Source organism: Chrysemys picta, chromosome 12, assembly GCF_011386835.1.
Source record: "Chrysemys picta bellii isolate R12L10 chromosome 12, ASM1138683v2, whole genome shotgun sequence".
Taxonomy (NCBI): domain Eukaryota; kingdom Metazoa; phylum Chordata; order Testudines; family Emydidae; genus Chrysemys; species Chrysemys picta.
In genome coordinates, this window is record NC_088802.1 from 15204816 (window position 1) to 15232107 (window position 27292).

Consider the following 27292-nt stretch of genomic DNA (forward strand, 5'->3'; position numbering starts at 1 on the left):
TATCTGCTGTTCTGGTTGCCTAAATCTGGTTCATGTCATCCACAGTGAATGTAATTTCATTCAAATTAATCATTTACTTTTTTTGTTGCTCTTATAACATTTCCTATGTTTTTATTGTGACTCTGTCATTTAATATCTTTAATATTGAAGTTTTGCTTCTTTGTAATAGCACAAGTTTATTCCCTGTGACCCTGTGATTTCACTGCTGACTGATTTCCTGGGTTGCCCATCTTTGGTCCAGGGGAAGTAATTTGTGACAGAAGGGAGTCCCCGTCACAGCTTGCTACCTGCACCTGTTCCAGGGGTAGCAATCTGAAATGGATGGATGGCAGCCCCTCCTGTCACAATTTCCTACACCTGTGAAATGTCTATTTTAAAGTTGGACACAAATGAAAGCAAGTAAAGGTCTCAGGCCTGGGGCAGCCCCAAGGGCCACCAGGGGGGTTCCAGCTCAGGGAGGTCAGGCAGGAGCTAGGGACCTGCCCTGAGCCTGGGAGACCAGTGCAGGAACAGCAAACCCCAAACCACACACAGCTAATGGAGAGCTAGAGTCACACACCATGGGGCAGGGACAGGAAAACACACAGGACCCTGGTGTAAATCAGGAATAATCCATTAGAGTCACGGTGACCCCTAAATCCTTTCCAGGATACAGCCCCCGCCCCCCTGCCCCTTTCTGTTGGTATGGTCCACGTTGCTTGTTCCTAAATGTGGAACTTTCTACTTCTCTATTAATAAATATTATGTTGGAGGTGGGGGGCAGGGGTTGCACTTCTGGAGGAATCTGAACCCCCTTTCCCTGCCCCCTGTACTTATGCCAGGATACACGGGGCCCTGTCCCTCTGGGGTTGTCTGAGTCCCTGTCAGTGCTTCTTATGCATGTGTTAGCATCTGGGGGGCCCAAACTCTCTGTTGTCCAGGAGGCCTTCTAGCTGCCTCCCATATATTTACCGAGATGTGGGGGGCCATGCCCTTCTAGGTGTTATCAATCCAATCCCCTCTCCCTGCTACACCTCAAGTCAAGGGTTGGTGGGGCCAACCCTTCCTGGGGTGTTTGAGCCTCTCTCCAGTCCCCTCATGTGAGCTGAGATGTGAGGAGTCTTGTCCCTCTACAGAGATCAGAGCCCCTCTCTCTGCCCCCAGGTGAGCCAGCATCTGGTAAATCCCTGGGAGTTAAGAACAGACATGCTGGGAGTGTGCACCCAGATCACACTGCTGAGGTCTTATCTACACTAGAAAATTCATATGCAGGGTCGGAATGAGCTCTCCCTGACATCTTGTTTTGAGCTGGGGAAAGACTTTAGGGACAGACCATGTTTTATATATGCCCACTATGCCTAGGTGCACAGCAGAGGGAACTGCTCTGCCAAAATGATCACTTTGGGCTGGTGCGGGGTTACACAACACTCCAGTATTGAATGCCAGGTAATGGAATGTCATTAGCCTTATTTCATTAGCAAAGGGCAGCAGAACTGTGCTTAGCTTGCCCTCACTGAGGTGAGTCACCCTTAACTAAACCTCACTTGCTAAGTAGAGATGCCAAATCCCCGTGAAAAGGAGACGGGGTGTGTATAGGTGTTCCTAAGGGTATGGATACACTTGCAAATGTAGTGTGCTTTGAGTTAAACCAGCCTTCAGAGACCACAGTAGGGAAAGCGCTGCAGTCTGTCCACACTGACAGCTGCAAGCGCACTGACGTGGCCACATTTGCAGCACTTGCAGCAGCATTGGGAGCAGTGCATTATGGGCAGGTATCCCCCAGAGCACCTCTTCCCATTCTGGTGCTGTGGCTTGTGGGAAGTGGGCGGGCGGTGCAGGGCATTTTGGGTCCTGTCCCAATGCTCTGTGATCCATTGGTTCGCATCCCAGCAATCCCTGTGCTTCCATCTATATTTGGTGCCATCTTTAAATGGTTTTTGTAGTGCATGCTCTGTCTTCCCTTTCGGTCTGCGGGAATGGAGCCCGAACTGCTGAGGAATATGCTGACGAGTCTCGCCAGCACATCACGTTTGGCAGTCGAGTTACTCCTTAAGATCCAAACTGACAGTGAGGACTCTGACAATATCGATTCGAGTAACGCATATGCCACGAGATTGCTTGTGGCATTCACAGACATGCTCAGCACTGTGGAACGCCGCTTTTGGGCTTGGGAAACAAGCACTGAGTGGTGGGATCACATTGTCATGCATTCTTCCAGATTGCAATAGCAATCCGCTTCTCCACCATCAGGGCAGCTCTCAATCTCGTGTCCTTGCGCCGCAGGGTGGGGGCGAGCTCCTCACACAGTCCCATGAAAGTGGCTTTTCTCATCCGAAAGTTCTGCAGCCCCTGCTCGTCATCCCAGACTTGCATGTCGATGTGATCCAAATGAGAACTCTAGCCTGTGTTCTTGCACATAGGTTGTTAAACCCTGGGAATTGCTGGAAGCAGATTGAATCGGGCTCTATCCAGTCCCACAGAAGCGATACCAGTATGTACTGACAGCTACAGATGATTTTTCAAAAGAGGTAGAAGAATTTCCACTTAGAACTATGACAGCACATGAGGTGGAGAAGACAACATGTAAAATTATATATCAACATGACTGTCCAGAGCAGATCCTGGCAGATCTAGGTTCTGAATTGAATAATGAGGTAACAGTTTACATTTGGTGTTATTTTCACTATATGGTCAATTACACAATCATGGTTGTGTGACGGGGGCTGTTAGCAGCTACAAACGGAGCCCTTTGGAAGCCAGCACCCTGGTCACTGAGAACACCCAGGGCACGGGATGCAGTTAGAGAAGGAGGGACTGAGTAGTTTGGGTTTGGAAGGGCAGAGGGGATCACTTGCACCTGTAGGGAGCCTGATGAGGTCACTAGCTCAGTGCTGAGAAGAAAGCAGCAGCATAAAAGTCTGAATGAGGGAGTAGGAAGGGGGCTCCTCATAATTGCTGCTCTGTTGTGATGCACCATAAAAAGTCATAAAGACACTTGGTGGAGGTTCCTGTCAGACCGCCTGCTGCTTCATTCACACAGAGCTCTGCCAGCCAGGGGTTGCAGGAACTGATGGGGGAGCCCATTCATAGTTAGAAATTTAAAAATGAACATTGCCTGCAATCTCTTCATGACAATTCATGCTGTAAATTGTGAGTGACAACACATTTTTATGTCTTGTCAGATAGTAAAAACCATGTTGTATGTTAACCTATTTGCCAATATATTTCCCCAGGTAATAACACAATAAGATTGGATAAGAAACCATAATAATTACACATAATTCAGTGAGAAATAGGGAAAGGAATGCAGATATTTCTGAAGGAAATTTTAGGGGAAAATTATCTATTTTTAGATTACAATTTCCCTGTGTTGAAAACTAGGAAGAACACATCGCTTCAGCAGCCCATGCCACCTAGATACCAGCAGACAGGTTAAAAATACAAATGAATCCATCACACGATAATTTTAGGGTATTTATTTTCAAATAATCAAGGTAAGTTTAGGGCACACAACCATGAATGGCATATTGTGAATAAATCTTCAGAACTGAATTATTACATTGAAAATGTTCATAACACATCACGTTTAAAACAAAAACTAGTCCTAGCAATGCCATGTGATGTGCCTCCCCTCATAATCTGCTCAGTAGCTCTTCAAGAAATTAGGTTCAATCATTAATTTCAAGGAATTAGACCAATCAGTCACTATTTTTACAGAGCATTCCAGAAGGTGGTGGACAGAACCCAGAGGAATTGTGATGAATTTCCTGGAGTAACTTTCTTTTCTTTGGCACCTTAAAGACTAACAAATATTTTCTAAATTAGAATAATCCTTTTTCTTTCATATTTTACATTGAGCTTTCACAGGGGTAGAAAATTCTGACAGGAGTGAATGACCCCATCCCCCATCATCTGCTACTCCTGGGGCAGGGGATGGGGAAAGGTGAGGGCTGGGGGTTGCCAGGGTCTGGTTTTCGACTGGAACCTCCAGTTGAAAAGGGAAACTGGCAGCATCCGGTCAGCACAAAAAGTCCAGTTGCTGGCAGTAACTGGGCTCTCCCACTGGGGGTGGGTAGAGCAGCAGCACTGGGAGAGGACAGTCTCTGCTGTGGGTGTCGCTGTCAGGGACCTGAGGTGAGACTGGGCAGATTATCAGGGGAGCCACATTTGTACGCCCAGCATTGAGACCAGGATAGAAATAAGGGCGGAGCGTCCCGGAGAAGGTGCCAGTGAAAGTGAAGAGATGGGACCTGTCAGTCACATTGTAAAACGAGACCTCGCCCGCCTCATAGTCCAGGAAAATCCCCACCCGGCTGGGCCTGACGCTCATGGGGAGGAGGGTCGAGAGGGAGGTGAGGGCCTCATATTCCCCATCCCACAGCTGCACGACCCAGTAACCATCCTCAGGTGAGAGTCTTACCTCCCCCTTCCTGCTCACAGATTCCCTACAAACCCCAATAGCCCACTCAGGCTTGTCTCCCACCTCCACCTCCCAGTAATGCCTCCCACCCATGAACCCCTCAGCACCCAGGACACAGGCACAAGAATCAAATCTCTCAGGATTGTCGGGCAGATCCTGGCATCTGACTCTGAGTCCGAGTCTAACACGTTTCCGATCCTCAGACAGGACGAGGTTGGGATTTGCTGTGTCTGGATCCAGAGTCACATCCACTGGGGAGAGAGTCACAGAGTCAGGGCCGGGGGCAGGGGCTGGTCACTGGGATCAAAGGGAAATTAACCTGCATCCCCGTAAGTTGCTGGGGTGGGGGGAGGGGTTGTTGCCCGCGGGGAGTCAGGGCCCCTCTGCCTGTGAGGAGACAATAAGGGGGAAAGAGCAGGAGGAGCAAGGGAGGGGTGGGAAGGTGTCAGTGGGGGCAGGGGAGAGGAGGGGACAAGCTGATGCTGGGAGAGGAAAGGGGAGGGGCAGGTGACACGAGTAGAGGGGGGAGGGCAGGCACAAGGGCAATGGGGGGGCATGAGAAGCGGGCACCAGGAGGACAGAGTGGGGTGAAGGGAAGGTTAATGGAGGCTTTAGGGGGTGAGGGGCAGAAGAAGGGGATGGACCACAGGGGACACAGGGACGCAAAGGAAGTGGTGGGCACCAGAAGATGTGAGGAAATGGCGGGGGGGAGAGACGGACACCAATAGGGCAGGGGGAAAGCAATGGGAGGGCCTGGTGCCAGAGGGTGAAGGGGATGAGTCATAGGGCAGGTGCCAGGACCATGTGGGGGAGAGAGCAAATGGGCAGGCCCCAGGGGGATGGAGTGATACAGGAGTTTGGGGCAGAGGGTCTGGCTAGGGCAGGTTCAGTCACCCGTGGGTGGAGGAGGGCAAGAGGAGGGGCAGGTGCCAGGGGGTCACGGGGTGTGTGTGTGAGCAAAGGAGCATGTGCCAGGGGACAGAATGGGGTGATGGTAGTAGCGGGCACTGGGGGGGGGGCTTAGGGGAGGGGCATGCATCAGGGCCGTATAGTATGTGTGAGAGGCAGGACTGGTGCCAAGGGGGGGAGAGAGAGAGAGAGAGAGAGGAGATGAGGGGAGGGGTGGGCACCAGGGATCCAAAGGGTGGACTAGAGAAGGGGCAGGCGGCACTCAGGGATGCGGGGAGGGGCTTGCACCAGGAGACACAAAGGGTGGACAGAGGGGCAGGCGCTAGGGAAGCAGAGGGGGAGTAGAAGGAGGGGCTGGCACCAGGGTAAAAGGAGGGGGTGAGAGAAGGTGGAGGTGACAAGGGGACAAACAGGGCTGAAGGGTAAAACAGGTGCCAGAGGGACATGGGAGGCTATAGGGGGGCAGACCCGGGGGGGGCAATGGTGGAGCGAGGGAAAGGGCAGTCAAAGGGGTAGAGGGGCATGAGGAGTGGGTGCCAGGAAGAGAGAAGTGGGACGAGGGAAGGGGTACTCACCAGGAGGAATGGCGGGAGGATGAGCAGAGGGGCAGATGCAAGGAGGGGAGAGAGGAGAGGGGCGGGCGCCAGGAGGCAGGATGTGGGTGAGGGAGCAGGTGAGCACAAGGGGGGCAGAGAGTGGGGTGTGGAGAAGGGCGGGCTCTAGGGGCAGAGGGGTGTGGAGATGTGGGCACCAGGGGGGCAGACGGAGGGGGAGGGGAGGGACCCAGAGGTTAGGAGAGGGGGAGGGGCAAACACCAAGGGGGACCAGGGAAGGGATTTGCACTAGGAAAGCAGAGGGGGCAAAGGAAGGGGCAGGCACCATGGAAGCAGATGGGGGCAATGGTAGAGATGGGCCTCCGGGGGGCAGAGGAGGAATGAACAGAGGGGCTGGCACCAGGGGACTAGAGGGTGGTGAGGGTTGCAGGTTTCAGGGAGGCAGAGGGTGAGGGGAGGTGAGGGGTGGGGGAGAACTAAGGGGAAGGTGGTGGGGGGAGGGGGTGCAAGGGAAGGGGCAGGCACCGGGGGGTGTGGGCAAGGGAAGGGGCTTGTGCTGAGGGGAGAGGTGGGTGCCAAGGTGGGAGAAGGAGGGGGCAGGAACCAGGGGCAGAGTGTGGGAGAGACAAATGCTGGAGGGACAGTAGTGGTGTGTGGGATGGGGAAGGACCCAGGGGCAAATGGGGGGGATGAGGGGTGGTCATTAGTGGGTGGGAGGACAAAGAAAGGGGTGGGTGCCAGGGGGCTAGGGGGCTATGAGGGGAGGGATGAAAGCCGGGGGGGCACAGAAAGGAGAGCAGATGGGCAGGCAGCAATGGGGCAGGAGCAGGCACCAGGGGGACAGTGGTCCGTCATGGAATGGGGCAGGCATCAGGGATAACAAGGGGCAAGAGGCAGCAAGGGAATAGGTGGGCTTCAGAGGGGCAGGGGGTGGGGAAAGTCATGGGTGATGTAGTCAGAGGGGCAGAGGGAGTGAGGGGGTGGGCACCAGGCAGGAAGGGGGCAAGAGGAGGGGCAGGTGCCAGGGGGATTGAGGGGATTGAGCAGAAGGGCCGACCCAGGGATGGCAGAGGAGGGGAGGGACAGGCACCAGGGGGCAGAGAGGGGCGAGGAGAGAGGCAGGGCAGGTGGCTAGAGGAAGGTGTTAGGAGAGGGGATCGAGGAGAGGCAGGAATCAGGGGGTCTGAGTGGGGCTAGAGGAGGGGTGGGCACAGGGGAAGGGGTAGGTGCCAGGGGTCAGAGAGGGTGGGGAGAGGGCTGTGTACCAGGTGGGGGTGAGAAGGGCGGAAGCCAAAACAGCAGAGGAGAGTGAGGGGTGGGGGGCATGAAGGGGCAGACGGGGTGAGGGCAGCAGCAGGCACCAGGGGGGCAGGTGGGAGGCAAGGGGAGGGGTGGGAGACATGGCAGAAGAGGGGGGAAAGGGGAGAGGTTCATGCCAGGAGGTAGCAGGGGGGTGAATTTCTGTTGCTTTGAGGCCGTGTGTGGCTGGTTTGTTCCTAAGAGCAGGTTGGTGCCATTCCCACACACACTGGGGGTGCAGCCCTGCCCCCACAGGGTGCAGCTGGGACTCTCCATGCTAAGGCACGGGCAGGGTGTCCGGGCTCGTTGGAAGGGGGCAGGGTAATGGGGGGGATGAGTCTTGAGGGGTGCTGAGGGGGAACAGGGGCCATTGCTAAGGGGAGGGGGCATTTCCCCACTTGCTGCCCCCTCCCATCTGGAATAAGCTGCTCCAGGTGCCAGTCCTAGTTCACACCCATGCAGCACGTCTGCACTAGGGGTTTTCAGTAGGGCACCAACATGCCAGGGACACTGCTGTGCCAGGGGCCGTAACCCCTCCCCTCACTGGGGTTATGGATCAGTATTTACAGGGACATTGGACCAGGGGAGCTGGACTCTGGTCTCCCAGGTGGGGCCTGACCCACTGGGCTGCAGAGTCATTCTCACTCCCACGCTCTGGCCCAGTGCCCCTGGCAGTGTTTAGACACAGGGGGTATCTTCAGCAGGAGAGATTGAGGAAGCCCCACATCAAACACCAGGAGCCCAACTGTTCCAACCCTTACCTGAGCGGGGGCAGATTCACATTCTAATTCCTGCCCCAAATTACACAGGGGGATTGAACCTGTGACTCCCAGCTGAGGGCCCAGCTACTGGGCTAAAGGCTAGAAGGGAAGCGGCGGCACCTTTTTCTGTTTATTATCTAAACTATTCAGCAAACTCAACATGGATTTAGAAATAGTTTCAGTTGACCCAAAATATAATTTTTCAGCAAATAAACTATTTGTTCCCAAAATTACACCCAAACGTGTCCAAGCAATTTAGGAGCCCAAATCCCAATGACTTGCAGCGAGTAACTGTCAACATCTCCAGAAACACACAGCTACGGGTAGGCCAGGCTCATGACATCAGCTATGAAACACTCCAGAGATGCTGTTAAATTTGCTCTGGGTAGAAAAATTCCTCCTCAGGCTCTCATAGCTCTTTTACTGAAGGCGGAGGGGAAAGAGATATGGCCAGAAGTAATTAGGGACACGAACAAGGAGCTAGTCTGAATGAAAGAGACCTTGGAAGAGACTAGCTGCAGACTTATGTGAATTCAGGGAACATCTTTACCTGGTAGTTCATAGACTCATAGACTCATAGACTTTAAGGTCAGAAGGGACTATTATGATCAACTGGTCTGACCCCCTGCATGCTGCAGGCCATAAAACCGTCCCTACCCCTTCCCTGGACTCTGCCGTTGAAGTCCCCAATCCTGTGTTTTAGTGACTTCAATCGGCAGAGACCCTCCTGCTAGTGATCCCTGCCCCATGCTGCGGAGGAAGGCGAAAAACCTCCAGAGGCTCAGCCAATCTACCCTGGAGGAAAATTCCTTCCCGACCCCAAATATGGCGATCAGTAAGACCCCGAGCATATAGGCAAGAGTCTCTAGCCCGACCCCGTTAGCCATTATACTATTTACCTACCATTGCTTGGTTTTCCTTGACTACTATGTTTTACCATTAAACCATTCCCTCCATAAACTTATCTAACTTTATCTTAAAACCATTGTGGACTATTTTTCTAGCTATAACATGTCGAAGACTATGGGGGATTTTACCCATGACAAGAGCTACATAGAGAGTTGGGGAATCAAACTCCTGGTCTCTTCAAACTTCAGTGACGAGAATAAAATTATGGCCAAGGGCCTTGCAGATTCCCTTGTAGGAGCAGGGCAGGAAGTACCCCCCACACCTCACCCTGGCTGAGGAACATAAGCAAGTGTTAGCCATGGTCAACCCTACCTTTGAATACAGGTTTGCTCTGGGGGTTGGGGGAAATGTGTCAAGAGGGCTGGCCCTTTTAGGGGAGTCAGGGACCAGACTACCTGTGACGGTCTCCTGTAAGGGAGAGCCAGCCAACCCAGCCCCACCTGGAAGTAATTAAATTCCTAGGTGGCTAGTTGGCACCTAAATAGCTAATTAGCCAAATAAAGGGTAACCAGGGCTCAGCTGAAGGGATCCTAGGGACAGGAAGGTGCTGAGGAGAGGAGCTCCTAGGAGAGCTCACCAGAGCAAGGAGCCTGGAAGGGGTGCTCCTACAGCAGTAGTCCCCAAACTGTGGGGCATGCCCCCCTAGTGGGTGTGGAGGAACATTTGGGGGGCATGGCAGGGCCTGGACCAGCCCCCAGGGGTGGCAGGAAGGAAACGTAACCCAGCCCTACCCTGTCCCCAGCTTCACTCTGGCCTGACCCCAGCTGCAGCTCCAGCCCCAACCATGGTTCCGCCCCTGGCCAAAACCCCCAGCTCCTGGCTCCAACTGCTGCCCTAGCTCCCGGGTTAAGCCCCCATCTCCCGGCCCCAACTGCGGGTCCACTCCCAGCTACAGCCCCCAGCTCCTGGCCCCAATTGCAGCCCCGTTCCTGACTGCAGCTCCTGGGGTAGGAGCGCAAACCAGCTAAGGGAGGGCATGACCAAAAAAGTTTGGAGACCACTGTACTAGACAGAGGAGCTCCCCTAAGGGGGAGGCACTGCCAGAGATCACAATGACAGCAGGAACTGAAATGACCCCGGCTCTGGGAAGGAGGGCTGGAGTCACCTGATTAAACGATTGAAACTAATCCAAGCCCAGCTCTGGGAAGCACTGAGGACTCCTGACTTGAGGAGCTTGAGAGAGAGAGATGGAGGCTGGAGCAGAGTGAAGGAAAATATTTTATTTTGGGATGTACTTGGACTCAGACTGGACGCCGGCAGGGGACTTTTCTCTTAAATCCTTTACATGGTGAGGTGTAATTTAAGGAGTGCTGAAGAGAGTAAACTGAGACAAAATGTTTGCCAAGACACCCTGAAACGTACCTGAGGGCACCACCCCATGATGAGTCTACAAAACTGGAACCCATTTAACAGAACTGCTGCCCCTTCCCCATGCGGACAGAGCCTCGCTCTCTTCAGTCTGTCTGTCTGCGGGGGCCCCTCACCGCAGCATCTGACCCCAGCAGAGCCTGCATCACAGAGTGGGAACCTGGAGCGAACGCAGCACAGGGATTTGGGCCACTCACCTACTTCCAGTGTCCCTGTCCCAGCTCCCAGGCTGCTCCCCCTCCCCCACAGCCTCCAGCTCCTGCATCCTCAGGCTGCCTCTGCTCTGTCCTGTTCCCTAGGGGGTGACTCAGTGCCCAGCATGGAGCCATCAGGGTCACTACAATACTGTCTACCACACCCAGAAGACAGACACAGGATGGGCTCAGGGAGTGGCTGGTCCCACAATGGGACCCTTGTGCCCCCTCCCCCAATGTTTGCTACGGCCCTTGTCCGCACTCAGACCAGGAGCCCTGTGGGGCTGGCAGCCCCTTGTTCTGTCTCTGCAGTGCCTGGCTCACTCCTGGGTTCTCTATCAATTATAACACTCACTGCCCAGTCCCTAAGGGCTGCATAACAGGGTGGGGCCTTCCCCATAGCACACGGGGACCCTGGGGCACAGGGAGCCCTGGTTACTCTGCCCCACACATTCACCCAGTGACTCCTCTGAGCTGCCGGACCCAGGTCCCTGGGGTCAGAGCGCAGGCAGTCGAGTGGCACTGACTGGCCAGGGCTGCTGGGGTGGGTGAAAAGAAAGGGTTAATCCCAGCACGGTGGCACTTCGCTGCCCGGCCCTGGCTGGTCTCTGCCCTCTGGGTGCAGCACAGGGCGTGTGTCTCTGAGCAGGTCCCTGCCCACTCACCCGCCATTTGCCCCAGACACAGAGACTCCAGGTGCCGAGGGAAGGAGCAGCCCCAGCAGCGCCGCATTGGCCCTGGCACGGGCTGAGCCTGCGAGCGCAGCAGCAGAGGCAGCGGCAGAGAGAGGGGCTCAGCCATTGAGAGCAGCAGGGTCCCCACCGCAGGGGAGGGGTCAGCGCTGGGACAACAGGCCGGGCTGGGTCAGGGGCTGGGAGCTCTGGCAGCGAGCGCGGTGCCAGCACCAAGAGCCCTGCTGGAGACCCTGGGCCTGGCCAGCCTGGAGCAGCCAGCGAGTGACTCAGGGCCTGGGACCCTGCCCAGGAAGGAGCTTCTGGGGGGTGACAGGAGGCTCCCCAGGGGCTGGTGATCCCCTAGAACGAGGCACTGAGGTGACTGGCTCAGGATCCCGACAGGCTCAGGGGCCAGGGGTGTGGAATGGCCCAGAGCCCAGCTGTGTTCAGGGCCCAGTGGACACAGACTGAGCTGGGCTGGGGGCAGCGAGTGTGGAGGGGAGCAGGGATGTGCTGGCCAGCCACACAGAAGGTCAGGAAAGGCTTGGTCCTCGCACACCCCTCCCCCAGTAGAGAACACTGGCCTGCCTTTGTTGTACTTAAAGTACTGCACAGGATCTTTTCAGGGGGAATAAGACAAAATGCCACATTTATTAGTAATACATGTATTTATTAACCCTGTATCATATGCATATAATATCATACACTCACACACACACACAAACACACTCCGTCTTGTTGTTACCAATTAGTTGCTCCCCTTAACTTCACTGGCCAGGTGAGTTAGATGGGGGAGGGGGTGGAGCCGGGCTTCTGCCGATCCAAATCGATGTTCCCATGTTGACAAGACGAGACCCGGGGTCCTCTGCAAGACACCTCACTTTTATAGCAGCTTTTCTCTTATGCAAATCTGTACCAGATTTAAACTTTGTCTCTGTGTCCACTGGTCCTTTGTGCTGCTTTTTTTTTGAGTGTTGTCCCAATGCTGCAAAGAGGGTGTTTCCAAAAGAAGGTGCTTGCTTCTAACCCCCGAGGCCGTGGGTATGTCTGCTTGTCTTTAATGAGCCCACTTGACACGTTTTATTGTCCTTGGGTCTGGCTCCCAGCCCCTCTCCAACAGTTGAGGCTGTCTGGAGGTGCTGCCTTTCATGCCTTGCTCATCCACACCTCATTCATTTAACAGGGCAATTGATTAAGAGTGGGGGGGGAGAGCTCTTGTTCTACTGCTAGCAAAAAGAAATTTTTCTTCTATCTTATTCTATCCTTAGGGGCTATAATATTATACCAAGGGCAATGCAAAGTTTCTAAATGAGGCTTTGATACAAAGTCCCATGAAAACAGAGGTCACACGTGGGTAGACCCACCACAAGGTTATATGAAGAGGCACAGTGTAAAGTCATATGAAAATTATTAGAGATTTATCTACACCTTCAAGAGAATGGGATGGGTACCCTACTACCTAGGAGTTCGTGGGCGGCTTCCCGGGGCCTCCCCGCTCTCCAAGCAAGGAGGGACGCAATCGTCACTTAATGGGCAGAAAAGGATGGGAACCTAATACTCACACAAAGCAGGGGTCTCTGCTATTCTCGGTCCCTTACCCCGCCCGTAGCAGGTCCCGGGTTCACCTTACGACCCACAATTAGTTCCCACCATACCACCTAAATGGGGATCTTGCTATGACAGTCTTCTCCTGCCCACACAGCCTATTGCTGCTGGAAGTCCTGCCAATCCCCGGGCGATGGATCTCACTTCGTCCATTCAGCCTATTGCTGGTGGTTAAGGCTTGCCAACCCCTTCGGCTGCTACAAGATTTCCCTGAAGTCCTGCCCTGTGTGACGCTAGAGAGGCTGATTTCAGGGCCCCAGTGGGATATTCCTCCTCCTCCCCCCCATGTCTCAGGGACAGTCTGAGCTGGGATCCCAGCCCCACCTGGAGCCAGGGTTGGATTCTCTTCCCATGGATGGAGCCCGGCGGGAAAGTGAAGATCGGGGCCTCGTCACCAGCATCGATAAATGTCACCTGCCCCCGGTCACAGTCCAGACAAACCCGGATCCTGCTGGGGATCTGGCTCAGGGGCAGGGGGGTTGCAGGGGAGGTGAGAGCCTGGAATTGACCCTCCCACCATGCCACAGCCCAGATCCCCCCGTCAGGGCTGAGGCTGATCCGTTCCTTCCTCCTCACAGACTCTCTGGCCACCCCCAGAGCCCAGCATTGCCCATCCCCCACCTCCACTTCCCAGCAATGTCTCCACGAGGTGAATCCCTCACAGCCCAGCACACAGGGCACAGAGTTAAATCTCTCAGGGTTGTCGGGAAGATCCTGCGGTGTGTCTCCCCATCTCACACTTTTCTGATCCTTAGACAGGATGAGTTTGGGATGAGCTGTTTCTGGATCCAGAATCACATTAGCTGGGGAGAGAGAGAATCAGAGCGTTAGGGGCAGAGCTCGACCCTGGGGAGGGTTTGATGGTGTCAGTGAGGGAATCTGCCCCAGCTGGAGACTGACTCAGGGAATCTCCTTCCTCCAGGATGTACCCATGAGCTCTGAGATCTCAGCACAGGGCTGGGGAAGAGTCACGCCCTTGGCAGAGATGGGTCAGTGACAGGGTGAAAGAATCAGCTGGGCCAGGCCTGGGACTCAGAATCTTTCCCCTCCTACCCCCACCTCTCCCCAGGGAGGGGACTAGAGACTCTGGGAGCCCCAGCAGATGGAACAACTCAATGAACATTGACAGAACTCCCCTCACCCTCCCACCTTAAATCTCACTGTGACCCAGCTGCCCCAGTGCTGGACTTTGCTATGGGGCCTCCCCACTGCACCCAGCCTGCTCTGAAATGCTACAGCTCGGACAGCAACAGGCCACGCGGTACCAGGATTGAACATGCCCAGAATTTTACTGCTCAGCAGCAGTCACAGTGCAAAAGTACGTTAGCCTGGGGCAGGGAGCGAGGGGTTAACACAAGGGAAGGGGGTTCATGGTGGAATGAGGCAGAAGCTACAAGTGTGTGGGGGGGAGCAGGAGCGGATTAGGGTAATCAGAGCAGATTAGCCCTGACCCTAATCTCTGGCAAGAGTGCCGAACAGGCAGAGTGGGTTGGTGTGCAGAGGTGCCCATTTTTCATGGACCCCCCCAATTGTCCAGGACCCCTGGGCACAGGCCCTGTAGGCCCAGTGGCTAATCCGTCACTTGGGGGGGGAAGTGTAGAATAGGTGGCTGGTGGAAAGAGGGAGAGGGTCATGCTAGTGATAGGGAGGCTAAAGTGACATCCTGTTTACCAGAGACAGAAGAATGCTGAGATTATGGTGAATGGAGACAGGAGAAAAGAGACAAGCTCACAGCTCTGATCACAGGAGCTCCCCAGATGTGTATAATGGAGCCAGAAGAGCCCCTGTCTGTGACCAAGGCTCTGTTCCCCTGCTTGAGACTGGAGCAAGGGTCGCACACAGACACAGTCCCTGCTCACCCCATCAGCGTGGGGTCATTGTAGAGCTTCTGGTCTTCTTCAGAGCCGAAAAGATGAAGGAAGAAACAGAGAAATTGAAGATGGGCCATCAGCGTAGGGAGATAGAACAAACTCCCCCTGGAGAAGTGGCTGTGGAGGTGCATGTCCCACTGGAGCTATACAATGAGTGGGAGCTGCTATCACAGGTGTCTGCAAGGCACAATGCACATGCAAGCAGTGGAGGGGCAGGAAGAGTAGATGCAATATGATATAGATTCATTATGGTGTACTAGGACATAGGCACAAACCCCACCTCTCCTTGTGATGCGCCATGAAATGCAGGGTGCTGGGGAGGTCTGCCCTGAACTATCACATCCACTCCCACATTCAAGGAAAGAGAGGCACATTGCCTCATGGGAACTGATATTTGGACATTGATAAAATATGATTTTTAATTACCTTCTTCTATAGGTGCCACAGATCTTCTCCACCCTAAAGACAACCACATAATTAGAGATGAGAGCGGATCTGAACATGTATTGCATGATTCAATATTGTACAAACTAATACACTGACGGAAAAAGAAAGTTATAAGTTCGTCCAGACGTATACTGAAATATAAAGCATCAGAACCTGCACTGGACTGCATGAGTGTTTCTCTCCCAGGGTGAATCTTCACTGCAGTTAGCCCAGGATCCTACCTGGCTATTGCCCCAATCTGTTTATTGTGCAAACACAAAAACCCTGACTCAAGTTTGGTGGTGCTTTACACTGAGGCTTACTGGCAAGACTTTAGCCCAGCTATAGCCTGGGTACCATAGGCACCGACTCTGTGGGTGCTCTGGGGCTGAGCACCCACCGGCAGCTCCCCCCCTTCCCAGCTTGCCTCCACCTCCTCCGTGAGTGCGCCGTCACGTCCTGCTTCTCCCCCCTCCCTCCCAGCACTTGCGCCACAAAACAGCTGATTCGCGGGGCAGGGAGGAAGGGGGAGGAAGGGGAACGCAGCGTGCTAGGGGAAGAGGCGGGGCCGGGGATTTGGGGAAGGGATCCAATAGGGGCAGGGAGGGGGCGAAGTTAGGACGGGGACTTTGGGGATGGGGTTGGAATGGGGCAGGGCCAGGGGCGTGGAAAGGGTGGAGTCGGGGCAGGGCCAGGGGCGGGCACCCACCGGCGCGAGAGAAAGTTGGCGCCTATGCTGGGTACCACTTTAATTCATGTTGGTTACATGCCCACTTTGCAGTGTGGAGGGAGGCTAATCATCTCAGGGGCTGTAAATTCTCCAGTGCCTTCCCACAATTCTTCCTGGGTCATATTTTCCTGCCCACTACGTACTCTATTACTGTATTGCTTATCATTTTTTCAAATTAGCTTTTGGTGTGAAATTCATCCAGTTTAGTCTTTCCCCACAAAACAACCCCCCTCCCAAAAAAAGAATGATAATAATAATAAAGCAAGCAAACAAAAAAAAGATTTCCTATTGCAACAATTTTAAAAATGAAATTTAAAAGCAAACAACTTCACCACAATTAAGCAAACGGCCACATGAGACTCCAAATTGATACAAAACGTTTCTTGTCAGAGGAAGGATAATGACACTTACTTATTTCGTTATCTCGTTTCTCTAAAAATTAAAGAGAAATAAATAGATATTTTTGTTAGGCGTTTCCCTTTTCTTATGATTTATTTCTTTTATCATCAATACAACAGTGAAGGCTGAGGGAAATCAATGTCCTTTACCACCCCCACCCCATGAGAATAATCTTAAAAAACAAGTAAGCAAACAAAAACAGGTTTAATAAATAAATAAAAAGGATAAATTTAAAAGAAACAACTCCATAACAATTAAACAATCTGCCTATGATTGAATACTCCAGTTCAGAACCATGCCCTTTGGACTTCATGGGGACACGGCCACTTTCCTACATTGACGAGATCATCTTCTACAGTGAGACCTGGGCTGAACATATGAAGCACGTTGCTGTGGTATTTCAGGCTCTCAAAGAGGTGGGCTTGAAGGCCAACCCTACTAAGCATCTGATGGCCACCCAAGAAGTCACTTACCTAGGTTATGCTGTGGGGGAGGGGAGGAGCTACGACCTTTGGTGGGCTGCCTTGTCCCTTTCACAAAGAAGCAAGTCTGGTGGTTTATAGGATTAGTGGGATACTATTGAGAGCTCATCCCAAACTTTGCTACCATGGCCACCCAGCTGACAGACCTGGTTAAGGACACTGCACCCAAAAAGAGTCTGTTGGACCAAAAGCTGTGACAAGGCATTTGGGGCAATACAAGACCCATTGACCCAAAAGTCAGCAATATTCCACTCAGCCTTCTCAGAGCCCTTTATTCTCTGAACAGATGTGCCTGATGTCAGACTCAGAGCAGTGTTATGTTAAGAATTTGGAAAAGGAGAGCACCCTGTTCTCTCTCTCAGCAGGAAGATGTTCCCACAGGAGGTAGCCTAATCGGTCACCAAAAGGAGGCCCTGGAAATGAAATGAGCCATTGGTGCCCTACGCTATTATTGGTGAGGGGAGCCCTTCCATCTAGTAACTGACCATGCACCACTCCACTGGCTGAAGTCAATGACCGACCATAACCCAGGCACTATGCAGCAGTATCTCTCAATGCAGCCATAGAGCTTTCAACTGGTACATCATAGAAAATAAAATTGTGGACTTCTTTTTCACAGGATGGTGGGCACATGAACTGGCCCCAGGACACCACAGCCCAGAGTCTGAGAGGGAGGGTGTGTGAGGGGGTACACAAACCCCACACTGGGCCTGACAGGGTGAAAGGACAGTACTGAGCCCAGGTAGCCCTGTCCATCCAGACCTGCAGAGCATGATCCAACTGGAGAAAGGGTTGGAAAGGGAATAACACAGCTCAGATGGGAGAGGCTGGGGAGGAGGACAGACATACCATGAAGGGTCCTGACAAGGGACTGACTGTATACTTAGCCCGGTTGGGGCTTATGGTTTGGTTGCCTTTTCTTTTCACCTTATCTTGGACTGAAAGCTGGAGGAGAACAGCAGAGGGTAGGAAGTGACAGACGGAGGGCGACTTGGAGGAAAACTTTGGGGACCAGACACTGTTGATCCTCCTAGGGCACTGAGTTAGAGCCCGGTAGAATGGGTGGGCCCGGGCTCTCTTACTACTGCCCACCTCCCTGCACCGCTGATTAAAAGAGGGCCAGGACTGCAAGACTTGCCCACTGAGAGGGGGCACTAAGTGTGCTAACCATTAGGCCATCTAACCCACCGATAACTCTAATACACTCCTACAGGAGGATCCAATTTTGCACAAAAATTTTCTTCTCAGAGGAAGGATAACGACACTAAACAATTTCTAGATCTCATTTCCCTAAAACATAAGCAAAAACACAGATAAGAGTTTATTGTGAGTTTTCCTTTCCTTATGTATGGTTTCGCTTTATCATCAATACAAAGTTAAGACTGTGATTGTTTCTATCAATTTCCTCTTTTCTATTGCTCCCCACCCCAACATCATTTTGGTGTGAAGTTTGTCTAATTTAGACTTATCCCAAATTTTATAAAACTAGATTAACGCACCATATCCTGGGGCACAGCCCCATCCCAGTCAGGAAAAGACAAAAACTCCTCTGGGCTCAACTGGTATTAAACAGCCATCCTGCAGGGCCTGCTCTCTCTGCCACACACAAGGGTCTTCAGACCAGGTACAAGCTGACAGCAGCAAGGAGCGGTTGAAGATAAACCCTGTTCTGGGGTCTAGAATCAGACTCATAGAAGATTAGGGTTGGAAGAGACCTCAGGAGGTCATCTAGTCCAATCCCCTGCTCAAAGCAGGACCAACACTAGCTAAACCATCCCAGCTAGGGCTTTGTCAAATCGGCCCTTAAAAACGTCTAAGAATGGAGATTCCACACCTCCATAGGTAACCCATTCCAGTGCTTCACCACCCTCCTAGTGAAATAGTGTTTCCTAATATCCAACCTAGACCTCTCCCACTGCAAATTGAGACCATTGCTCCTTGTTCTGTCATCTGCCACCACTGAGAACAGCCAAGCTCCATCCTTTTTGGAACCCCCCTTCAGGTAGGGGAAGGCTGCTATCAAATCCCCCCAGGTCTTCTCTTCTGCAGACTAAACAAGCCCAGGTTCCTCAGCCTTTCCTCGTAAGTCATGTGCCCCAGCCCCCTGATCATTTTTGTTGCTCTCCACTAGACTCTCTCCAATTTGTCCACATCCTTTCTGTAGTGGGGCGCCCAAAACTGGACGCAATACTCTAGATGTGGCTCACCAGTGCCGAATAGAGGGGAACAATCACTTCCCTCCATCTGCTGGCAATGCTCCTACTAATGCAGCCCTATACGCTGTTAGCCTTCTTGGCAACAAGGGCACACTGCTGACTCATATCCAGATTCTCGTCCACTGTAATCCCCGGACCTTTTCTGCAGAACTGCTGCTTAGCCAGTCGGTCCCCAGCCTGTAGCGGTACATGGGATTCTTCCATCCTAAGTGCAGGACTTGGCACTTGTCCTTGTTGTACCTCATCAGATTTCTTTTGGCCCAATCCTCCAATTTGTCTAGGTCATTCTGGAACCTATCCCTACCCTCCAGCGTATCTACCTCTTCCCCCAGCTTAGTGTCATCTGCGAACTTGCCGAGGGTGCTATCCATCCCATCATCCAGATCATTAATAAAGATGTTGAACAAAACCAGCTCCAGGACCGACCCCTGGGGCACTCTGCTTGATACCAGCTGCCAACTAGACATCGGGCCATTGATCACTACCCATTGAGCCCGACAGTCTACCCAGCTTTCTATCCACCTTGTAGTCCATTCATCCAATCCATACTTTTTAAAATTGCTGGCAAGAATACTGTGGGAGACCGTATCAAAAGCTTTGCTAAAGTGAAGATATATCACATCCACTGCTTTCCCCATATCCACAGAGCCAGTTATCTCATTATTTTATATATATATATATAAATAAACACACCTCACCAAGCATTTGCAGTGACACTCAAAGAGCATTGTCAAAACAGTTGGGTGTATTAGTCAACTGAACACAGCATAGGAAGGCCGTAGGTTATTACAGAGAATTAAAGGTTAAAGCACAGACCATTCTGGTCAGCCCAGAGCCCAGATTCTGTAGTGAACCCCACTGTTCAAGCTCTGTCTGTATCTCCATCCAACCTCTTTGGTCCGAAACTGAGGCACACATAGGATTCATAAACATATTACAGAAAATTCCCACTTCACCGCACCTTCCTTAACAAGCAGACCTATATAGATTCTTTTGAAAGACAGATTGAGGGCTGGTCTGCACTGAAAACTTACACTCCTGAGACACATAGCTATGCTGACCTAACCCCCTAATTTGAAGGACTTTTAAGGGAAAAGGGTCTCTGGAAACATCCCAAAGGCCCTAAAATGGTCCAGCCTATTACACACACACCAGCTCCCACTTGCTGAACAAACACACAGAAGTAAAAATAAATCCAAGAAACCAAGAAGCCTATACACAGTTGTGTAACTTGGTCAAAATTTGTATTTGTGGAAAAATGGAATTTGAAACTTACCAACTTCTTCAGTAAGTTTTCCTGAAAAATACAAAAATAAATAGAAATGATTATCATCTCCTTGCTACATTAAACAGTGTTAGAAGACTACATCCTATAGGGGCAAAATTCATTAGGAAGGATGAATAGACATGTCTGATTTATTTGGAAATTGAGCAGATATTCTTTATGGATGAAGCTCACCTGGGCATGGACAGCTGAGTCCGAGTTATGTGACAGTTGATATGATTTTTTTATTTCCTAACTGAGGAATAAATGTGTTTATTTACTGATTTACTATAGGTGCACTACACTTTATTAGTAAAAAAAAAAAAAAAGATTTGAAGTACGAATATGAGAGGCTAGGCTTTGCAGAACCTTGTCTCAAATGGAATCAGAGACAGACAGTGGTAACCCCCTGAGAACTAGCAGGAGGGGGAGGACTGAGCAGAACACAGATGTGTCTGCTATGATCAGATTCTCGGGTTCAGTTATATTGCCTAAGACTCTCCTCTTCTACCCCCCCCCCACCTCTGCCTTCATCCTCTATCAATAAATTCACGTGCATTCTTCTTCTTTATATAGGACAAGGTCAGCAGATCACATGTTCTTTTAATATTAAATTCCTAAGTTGCTCTTATTTATTTATTAGAATAAACCCTTTATATACAGTATATTTCTCCCTCTGATATTTACCTTTTATTTTAAAGAGATAAACAGTGAGGCCAATCAAACCAAACAAAACCACCAGGATCACACTGAGAGCCACCATCCAGGAATTCACCCTCAGGAAAAATGGATCTGAAAAAAAACACACCCAGAAATTGCCTGTGTTTGGAAGCAGTGACTAAAATCAGATATTTTTATTCCATAAATAGTACCCAGCAGGATTTCTGTGAGATAAGAGTGAAAGAATGCTCATGTCTACACTACACAAATGACCAGAAACTGATTTTGAAAATGACTTCAACCAACACACCTTTAACACTGATTTGTCCTGAAAAAATAAAAAAAAAAGAGGCCTGATTTGATTCACTGCTGTTCAGACAGCCAGAGAATTCAGGGGCAAATTCTTTGCTCATAAAACAATACTGACTTCAATAGAGTTACACCAGCAAATAATTTAATCCTTAGTGTTTAGCAACATTCAGAAATTATCAGATTAATTAGAATATTTTTGAAAAATTCACTATTACCCCCAAATATTTGAAAGAATCATACTCACAATTTCTCCAAACATTTGTGCAGCAAACAAATTAATTTTCATTTGCTGTTCTTATGTTCACAGTGATTTAGGATGGAATTTTCAAATGTGCCTAAGGCCTGCTCCATACATGGTTTGTGCACTGATTTAGGGAAAATGGGGCAACCCTCTTACGGGGGCATTCTTAAATTGGTTCAAGAGTTGACAACATATGAGGGTTGCACCAATGTAAATAAATTGATGCACAAAACCTTAAATCATAAATCAGCTTAATAGTGCCCTATATCAATTTAGCTGAAGTTAGTAAGGAATTGACTCAAGCTAAATCTATATAGTTCACTCTGAAACTTATACAAGAGTGTTCACTTGAGTAGGTGGCATTGATTAACTATTTAGTTAATCAGTGCAACTTTTGTGTCTAGAGGTGCGTAAAATGAGTTCATATGTTGATTTGGATCAAAGTGATTTAAGGAGCACAAGTCCCATTGAATGTCAGTAGAAACAACATCACATGACTTAGGTGACATTTCACAGAAGTAATGAAGACTGAGTTGGTGAAGTGAACAGATCACTAGAGTCCTGCACGGATACAAAATTTGTATCTGCATCCAATCTGCGAAGCCCCAAAATGATCCGCGGATATCTGTATTTGCAGATGAAAATATCTGCAGATATAAAGCGGATATCTGCAGATTTGCAGGGCTTTACAGATCACAATCAAGCCACAGTACAACATTTACCACATTCAAAAAATCATTAAGGTGAATTTAAGGTTACAGGAACATACTGCGTCAGTGGATTGAGTGAAAGTTTCTTCTAAAAAAATGTTGCAAGTTTTTGTGTGTGTGCGTGCATGTGCATGTGCTAGAATATAAGAAAAGTCAGTCTTAACATTAAATTTAGATGAAATACAAAACTGATAGTCTGAATACTCCCAATTCTTGTGGATTATGGAATATCCATCACAGATGTTTCAGTTCTTTTCTTCCTATGTTTTTTTTTTTTGTTTCTAGTGGTGGTGAGTTCCGTGTGCGATTTGGATGGTAACTGACCTGCTATATAAACTGCTGATTCCTTTTCTTGATTGAGAACGGTGTTCCTGATGCAACAGGACAAGTTTTGGTTTGAATATTCTGTTACAATGATCGCAGTTTCTGTTTCAAACAGGTTGTTATCCCCTCGGGACGTTGTTTCAGAGAGCGATGGTAAATGTCGCCCATTGAGATCTTTCCATAGAACCTCAGGCTCTGGGTACCAACCAGATGATCGACACACCACCCGGATCCCTCCATCCTGGTGACCCTCAACAGAGATGAGAGGAGCAGAGCCCAGACCTAAAGGGAAAATACATAAAGGTGTTAATTCCATAAATTAATTTATAAAGCAGAAGGGATATGCCCACTGGACATTGCAAGCTTGTACAAGTTCATCAGTTTAACTACAAAATTGATATGTAGCGGGCTTGTTCTCCCAAGGGGAGTCTCTGACACACTGCAAACCAAATGCACTACTTCAGATAGAATAAACAGACAGATTTATTAACTATAAAGGTAGATTTAAGTGATTATAAGTCAAAGCATCACAAGTCAGATTTGGTCAAATGAAATAAAAGCAAAACGCATTCTAAGCTGATCTTAAACACTTTCAATGTCCTTAGAAACTTAGATGCTTCTCACCACAGGCTGGGTCTTCAGCCAGGCTCTCCCCTTTGATCAGTGGTTCAGTTGCTTGGTGGTGGTGGTGTCTGTAGGTGTAGGTGGAAGAGAGGGAGCATGGCAAAACATCTCTCCTTTTTATCATGTCCTTTCTTTCCTCCTGGCTTTGTCCCCCCCTTCAGAGTCAGGTGAGCATTACCTCATCGCAGTTCCAAACTGACCAAAGGAAGGGGGGTGACTCCCTCGAGGGTCTAACAGATTCTTTTGTTGCTGCATTGGCCAGTGTCCATTGTTCCTGTGAGGCTGGGCTGGGTTTGTCCCATCCATGCCCTGACAAGGTGTGAACGGCCTCTCTGTTCTTGAAGAATTTTTGCATGGGCTTGCTTTAAGCCATGAGGGTACATTTTCAGCCTCATAACTATATACATGAAATTACAACCTATAACCTTATTATAACATTACTGTAACAATTACTATAACATCACTATAACAACCATGCTCAGTGCATTATTAGCCTTCCGAAGACACCCAACATGACAAACTTTGCATTGGATACCACACAATCATTTTATAAAGATGAATATAGGGGTGTAGGGTGTCCTCCTGAGGTACAGAGCATCACACTAGGTAATCTACTTTGATCTGTTTGCTATCACTTATAATCACCTTAAATCTTTCTGTCGTTAATAAATCTATTTTATATTTTTTACCTAAAACAGTGTGGTTTGAGTGAAGTGATTGGGAAAAATCTCAGCTCAGTTAACAAAGGTTTTGTGCATATTCCTCTCCACATTGAGGGAGGGGTGAACTGGGTAATTGTAATAATCTTTATTGGTCAGGCTTTTGACCAGGGCAAGACGGTACAGCTCCAGGGTCCTAGGTTCGGAAGCTGGAGGATGTTTTGGCTGAAGCCTCGCTATTGTTGGTTCATGAGTGCCTGGCCAGATGCGTTCATGAGCACAGATGGGTGTGGGGTCTCTGCCTGTGAATGCTGGCATAAATGCAAGTATGGAGGGCTTTGCAGCTAGTCACAATGTCACAGTGAAAGAGGGAACCCAGACTGGTGAGACAGAAGGCTCAGCTGTCCCTCAGTTCCAGGTGGCACCCCGGGGGGAATCCGTCTCACTCACCAGCACCAGCACCTTTATACAGTCTTAGCAAATAAGAATGCTGCATTTGATTTTAACTACACCCCTAGGTAACAACGAACAGTGAACCAATAAGAAACATCTGGCAGTCCCACCTTAGCCCACACCCTAGAAATGCATAGAGAGCAACTGGAAGGCCATATGCATACAGAAGTCCTTTCCCTCTTAACTAAAGATCCCTTTGGGAGTTAATCAAGATTGGGCAAGAAAGTACCTTGGCCATCCTGAAAATGTTGTTAATACATGTTGGGAAAGTTTCCAACATATTTTCACTAGTGTGAAAGTTGCTGTTTCCTGAAATTTAGTTAAACTCCATTATTGTAAAATATATCACAAGCAGAGAGTCAGTGTTACTGTAATAGGAATGAATAAAGCCTGTAGGCCACACAAAGCTAAAACTGACACAAGCTACTGACCTGCTACCCGCAGTTCCAATACGGTTTCTTCCTTAAAAGTATCATCTTGAACGAAACAGTGGTATAGTCCTTCATCAGAGCGTCTGATACTGAGAATCCTCAAGTCAACATTTCCATCAGTGAGTCCAGCTTTCAAAAGCTCTGTCCTTCTCCGATACTCTGGCATCTGCCCTTCATACTGATCCTTCCCATCACGATACAGGTGCACGAAGGATGCAAACTGAGATCGGAACCATCTCACCTCCATGTTTGCAGCGCTCATCCGGGGGGACAGGTGACAGGGTAACACGGCTTCCTGACCCAGGATGGCAGTGACAGGGTCACGCAGTCCAATCACTGTGAACTTTGCTGGAAAATGCACCAGTACAACAACAACAAAAAGCAGCTCAGAGGAAGGAAGGAATTTAATATGAAGGACACATCCAACAGCTTCCATTTCAACAAACTTTCCAAAAAGTTCAGCCAGAGGCAGACACCCACCATGGAAAATTTCAGCCTGAATGTTTAAGAGAGAGCAGCGCTCATGGGCAGCAGGACTGGGGCTCTGTTATAAGAACACTCAAGACTCAGTGTATGGCACAGGCACACAGCTCTGAGATGGGGCGTGGAGCTGATAACAGGCAAGTTTGGTGCATGGTCCAGGCACAGAGCACGGGACAGAGTTGGGAGGTGAGAATTGGTAGGTTCAGTGCATGGCACAGGCACACACTGCTGACAAGGGGTGGAAAGCTGAAGACAGGTGTATTCAATCCATGTCACAGTCACACATCAGAGAAACTGAGGCAGAGAACGGAGAATGGACGTGCTCAGTGTATAGTTGAAACAAACTTACTATTTAACCGCCCATTTTTGTAAGCGCTCTCAAATTGACACACTTGCTGATATTGTCATGAAATTTGCTGGGCCACTGCAGGAGTAAGGGTAGGGTTGGTGGCCCATATTTGGTGTTCTTTCATCGAGGTGTTCCTGAGACATAGCCCTATTGCTAGAGCCAATTTTTGACTCTTATGGTTCAATACTTCACATACTCAAGAGACCAAATAACCAAATGTAGCAAAAATTATTGCCTAAAGACAAAACAGTGCACTACGAAAAGGAAACACCCATACCCTCCTCCTGGAAAGCAATTTTTTATTGCAGTATGCTCACCTTGCACAGAAGGTGTGCTTGAAAAATACACTCCAAACCCACTTATACTTATACCATGGCAGTTTACAGGTGAGGAAGCACGTTATACATCACCTAAGATCCAACCCACCAGTTTCTTAACTTGTTGTTCGGTACCTTCCTTAACCCTGTTTTGGACACCACATTCCAAACCAGGTGGGTGTAGAGGTACATCCCAACCAGTGCTAGGACACACCTTTCATGGCTTTGATAGGCTTCCTATTTTCTATTGTGAATGCTTACATCCGATTTGTAAAGCGTTGTGGGATATTAGATATTGGTGAACAGAATTGTGGGAAGAACATAATACATTCAGTTAACTTAACTTCCCATCGCTCTCCCTCTCTCTCTCTTTAATGTATATTATACAACTACCGTGCACATAATGCCTAATAATATGGTGTATACGACATCTAACATATATGTATTAACTAACAGGCCCAATTAAAAAAGTCACATGACATCAATATATTCTGTTTTTTCTTATGTTTTTGTGCACATTAGTCTCAGACTATGGCTCTGATCTTTTTTACATCTGAAACCCACTAAGTTATTTGATTTTATTATTTATTATTGCTATTATTAAACTCTTCAATAAGTGTCCACCCAATGCTCTGGGCATCTCTGACAATCTTTTAAAAATACTTGTGTGAAGAAACAGACCTGTGAACGATCCCAGGAGCAAATAAAATAACCCAGCAGCAGCAACACAATCAGGGCAAAAACTGACTAATGAAGGTGCTGATCTTGCTGTGTGGTTAAGTTTATACACTGTGAGTAGTTCCGCTGACTTTATGCCAAGCATGTTGTTAAGACACTTCAGGGGCCTAAATAAATCCCCTAATCAAGAACAGGCACAGGGCAGATTCCTACCTGATTCCATCTCGTGAACATAACAAGTAAAGAAGAAAACAATAAAACCAGGGAGAGGAGAGCTGGCTCTGGAGCTGTTGCAGAATAAGAGAATCTTCATCTTCACTGTTCTGTTAGTCTCAAAGGTGCCACAGGACCCTCTGTTGCTTTTCATCTTCACTGTAACTTGATCTAGACAACAGGAAGGAGGAGGAAAAATCTTATCATAATGAGTATAACACTGACTAACATTAAATCATTAAAGTCAAAATTAAAGAGGACACATTAAATTAAAAAAACCAAACACATTGTTAAGTGAACTCTTTCACTTAGTTTGAACAGCCATTCAATTACAGTTGAAAATGTGTTTTCTTTATTAGTCTGATTTTGTCCTATGGACCATTGGTCTGACCCAATATGGCCGTTCTTATGTAAAAATTAATTATAATATAATAAAAAAGTTTAGTACAGAAACTCCCAACACCTGCCAAAATTGATCACTTGGACAACACAGCTTTGTCTGCTGGATACCTAGGCAGAGTGTGTTAGTTCATGTAAATACAATCTGGTCCTGAAGCCTTCCCCGCTTCCCTGGTTCATCATTAGCTGTCAGAGGAGAGTTCATTCAGACCTTGCTTACAAATCATAATTTTAAATTATAAGGTTGGCCGACATTGCCGAAACCAATGCACCAACATTGTCAGAAAAAACAGCAGCTGTGTGAGGAAGCCAGTCTTTGTTCATACTTTTCAAACCTATTAGACTTTTTAGGTACAAGTATTTGATCATACATTGTATA

General features: G+C 49.2%; 3 protein-coding genes across 4 annotated transcripts in view; all 3 read right to left on the reverse strand.

Annotated features, from left to right (window-relative positions):
- LOC101942541 (butyrophilin subfamily 1 member A1-like) overlaps window positions 1-27292 on the reverse strand; it is a 343737-nt gene that overhangs the window by 46852 nt on the left and 269593 nt on the right. The gene's annotated exons all lie outside the window — the stretch shown is intronic.
- LOC135974818 (E3 ubiquitin-protein ligase TRIM39-like) lies at window positions 3998-11065 on the reverse strand. Its single transcript, XM_065563840.1, has 2 exons — window positions 11059-11065; window positions 3998-4689 (listed from the first exon to the last, which is right to left on the reverse strand). The coding sequence occupies exons 1-2, from the start codon at window positions 11063-11065 to the stop codon at window positions 3998-4000; spliced, it is 699 nt and encodes a 232-aa protein (XP_065419912.1).
- On the reverse strand, window positions 10854-26617 carry LOC112061373 (butyrophilin subfamily 1 member A1-like). 2 transcript variants are annotated; one of them, XM_065564982.1, is made up of 8 exons: window positions 26515-26617; window positions 24475-24822; window positions 22308-22589; window positions 20748-20852; window positions 20073-20093; window positions 16111-16131; window positions 14970-15002; window positions 10854-13475 (listed from the first exon to the last, which is right to left on the reverse strand). In XM_065564982.1, the coding sequence occupies exons 1-8, from the start codon at window positions 26612-26614 to the stop codon at window positions 12844-12846; spliced, it is 1542 nt and encodes a 513-aa protein (XP_065421054.1). In that variant the 5' UTR covers window positions 26615-26617; the 3' UTR covers window positions 10854-12843. The 2 variants fall into 2 exon arrangements, with proteins under 2 accessions (XP_065421054.1, XP_065421055.1); XM_065564983.1 differs by lacking the exon at window positions 20073-20093.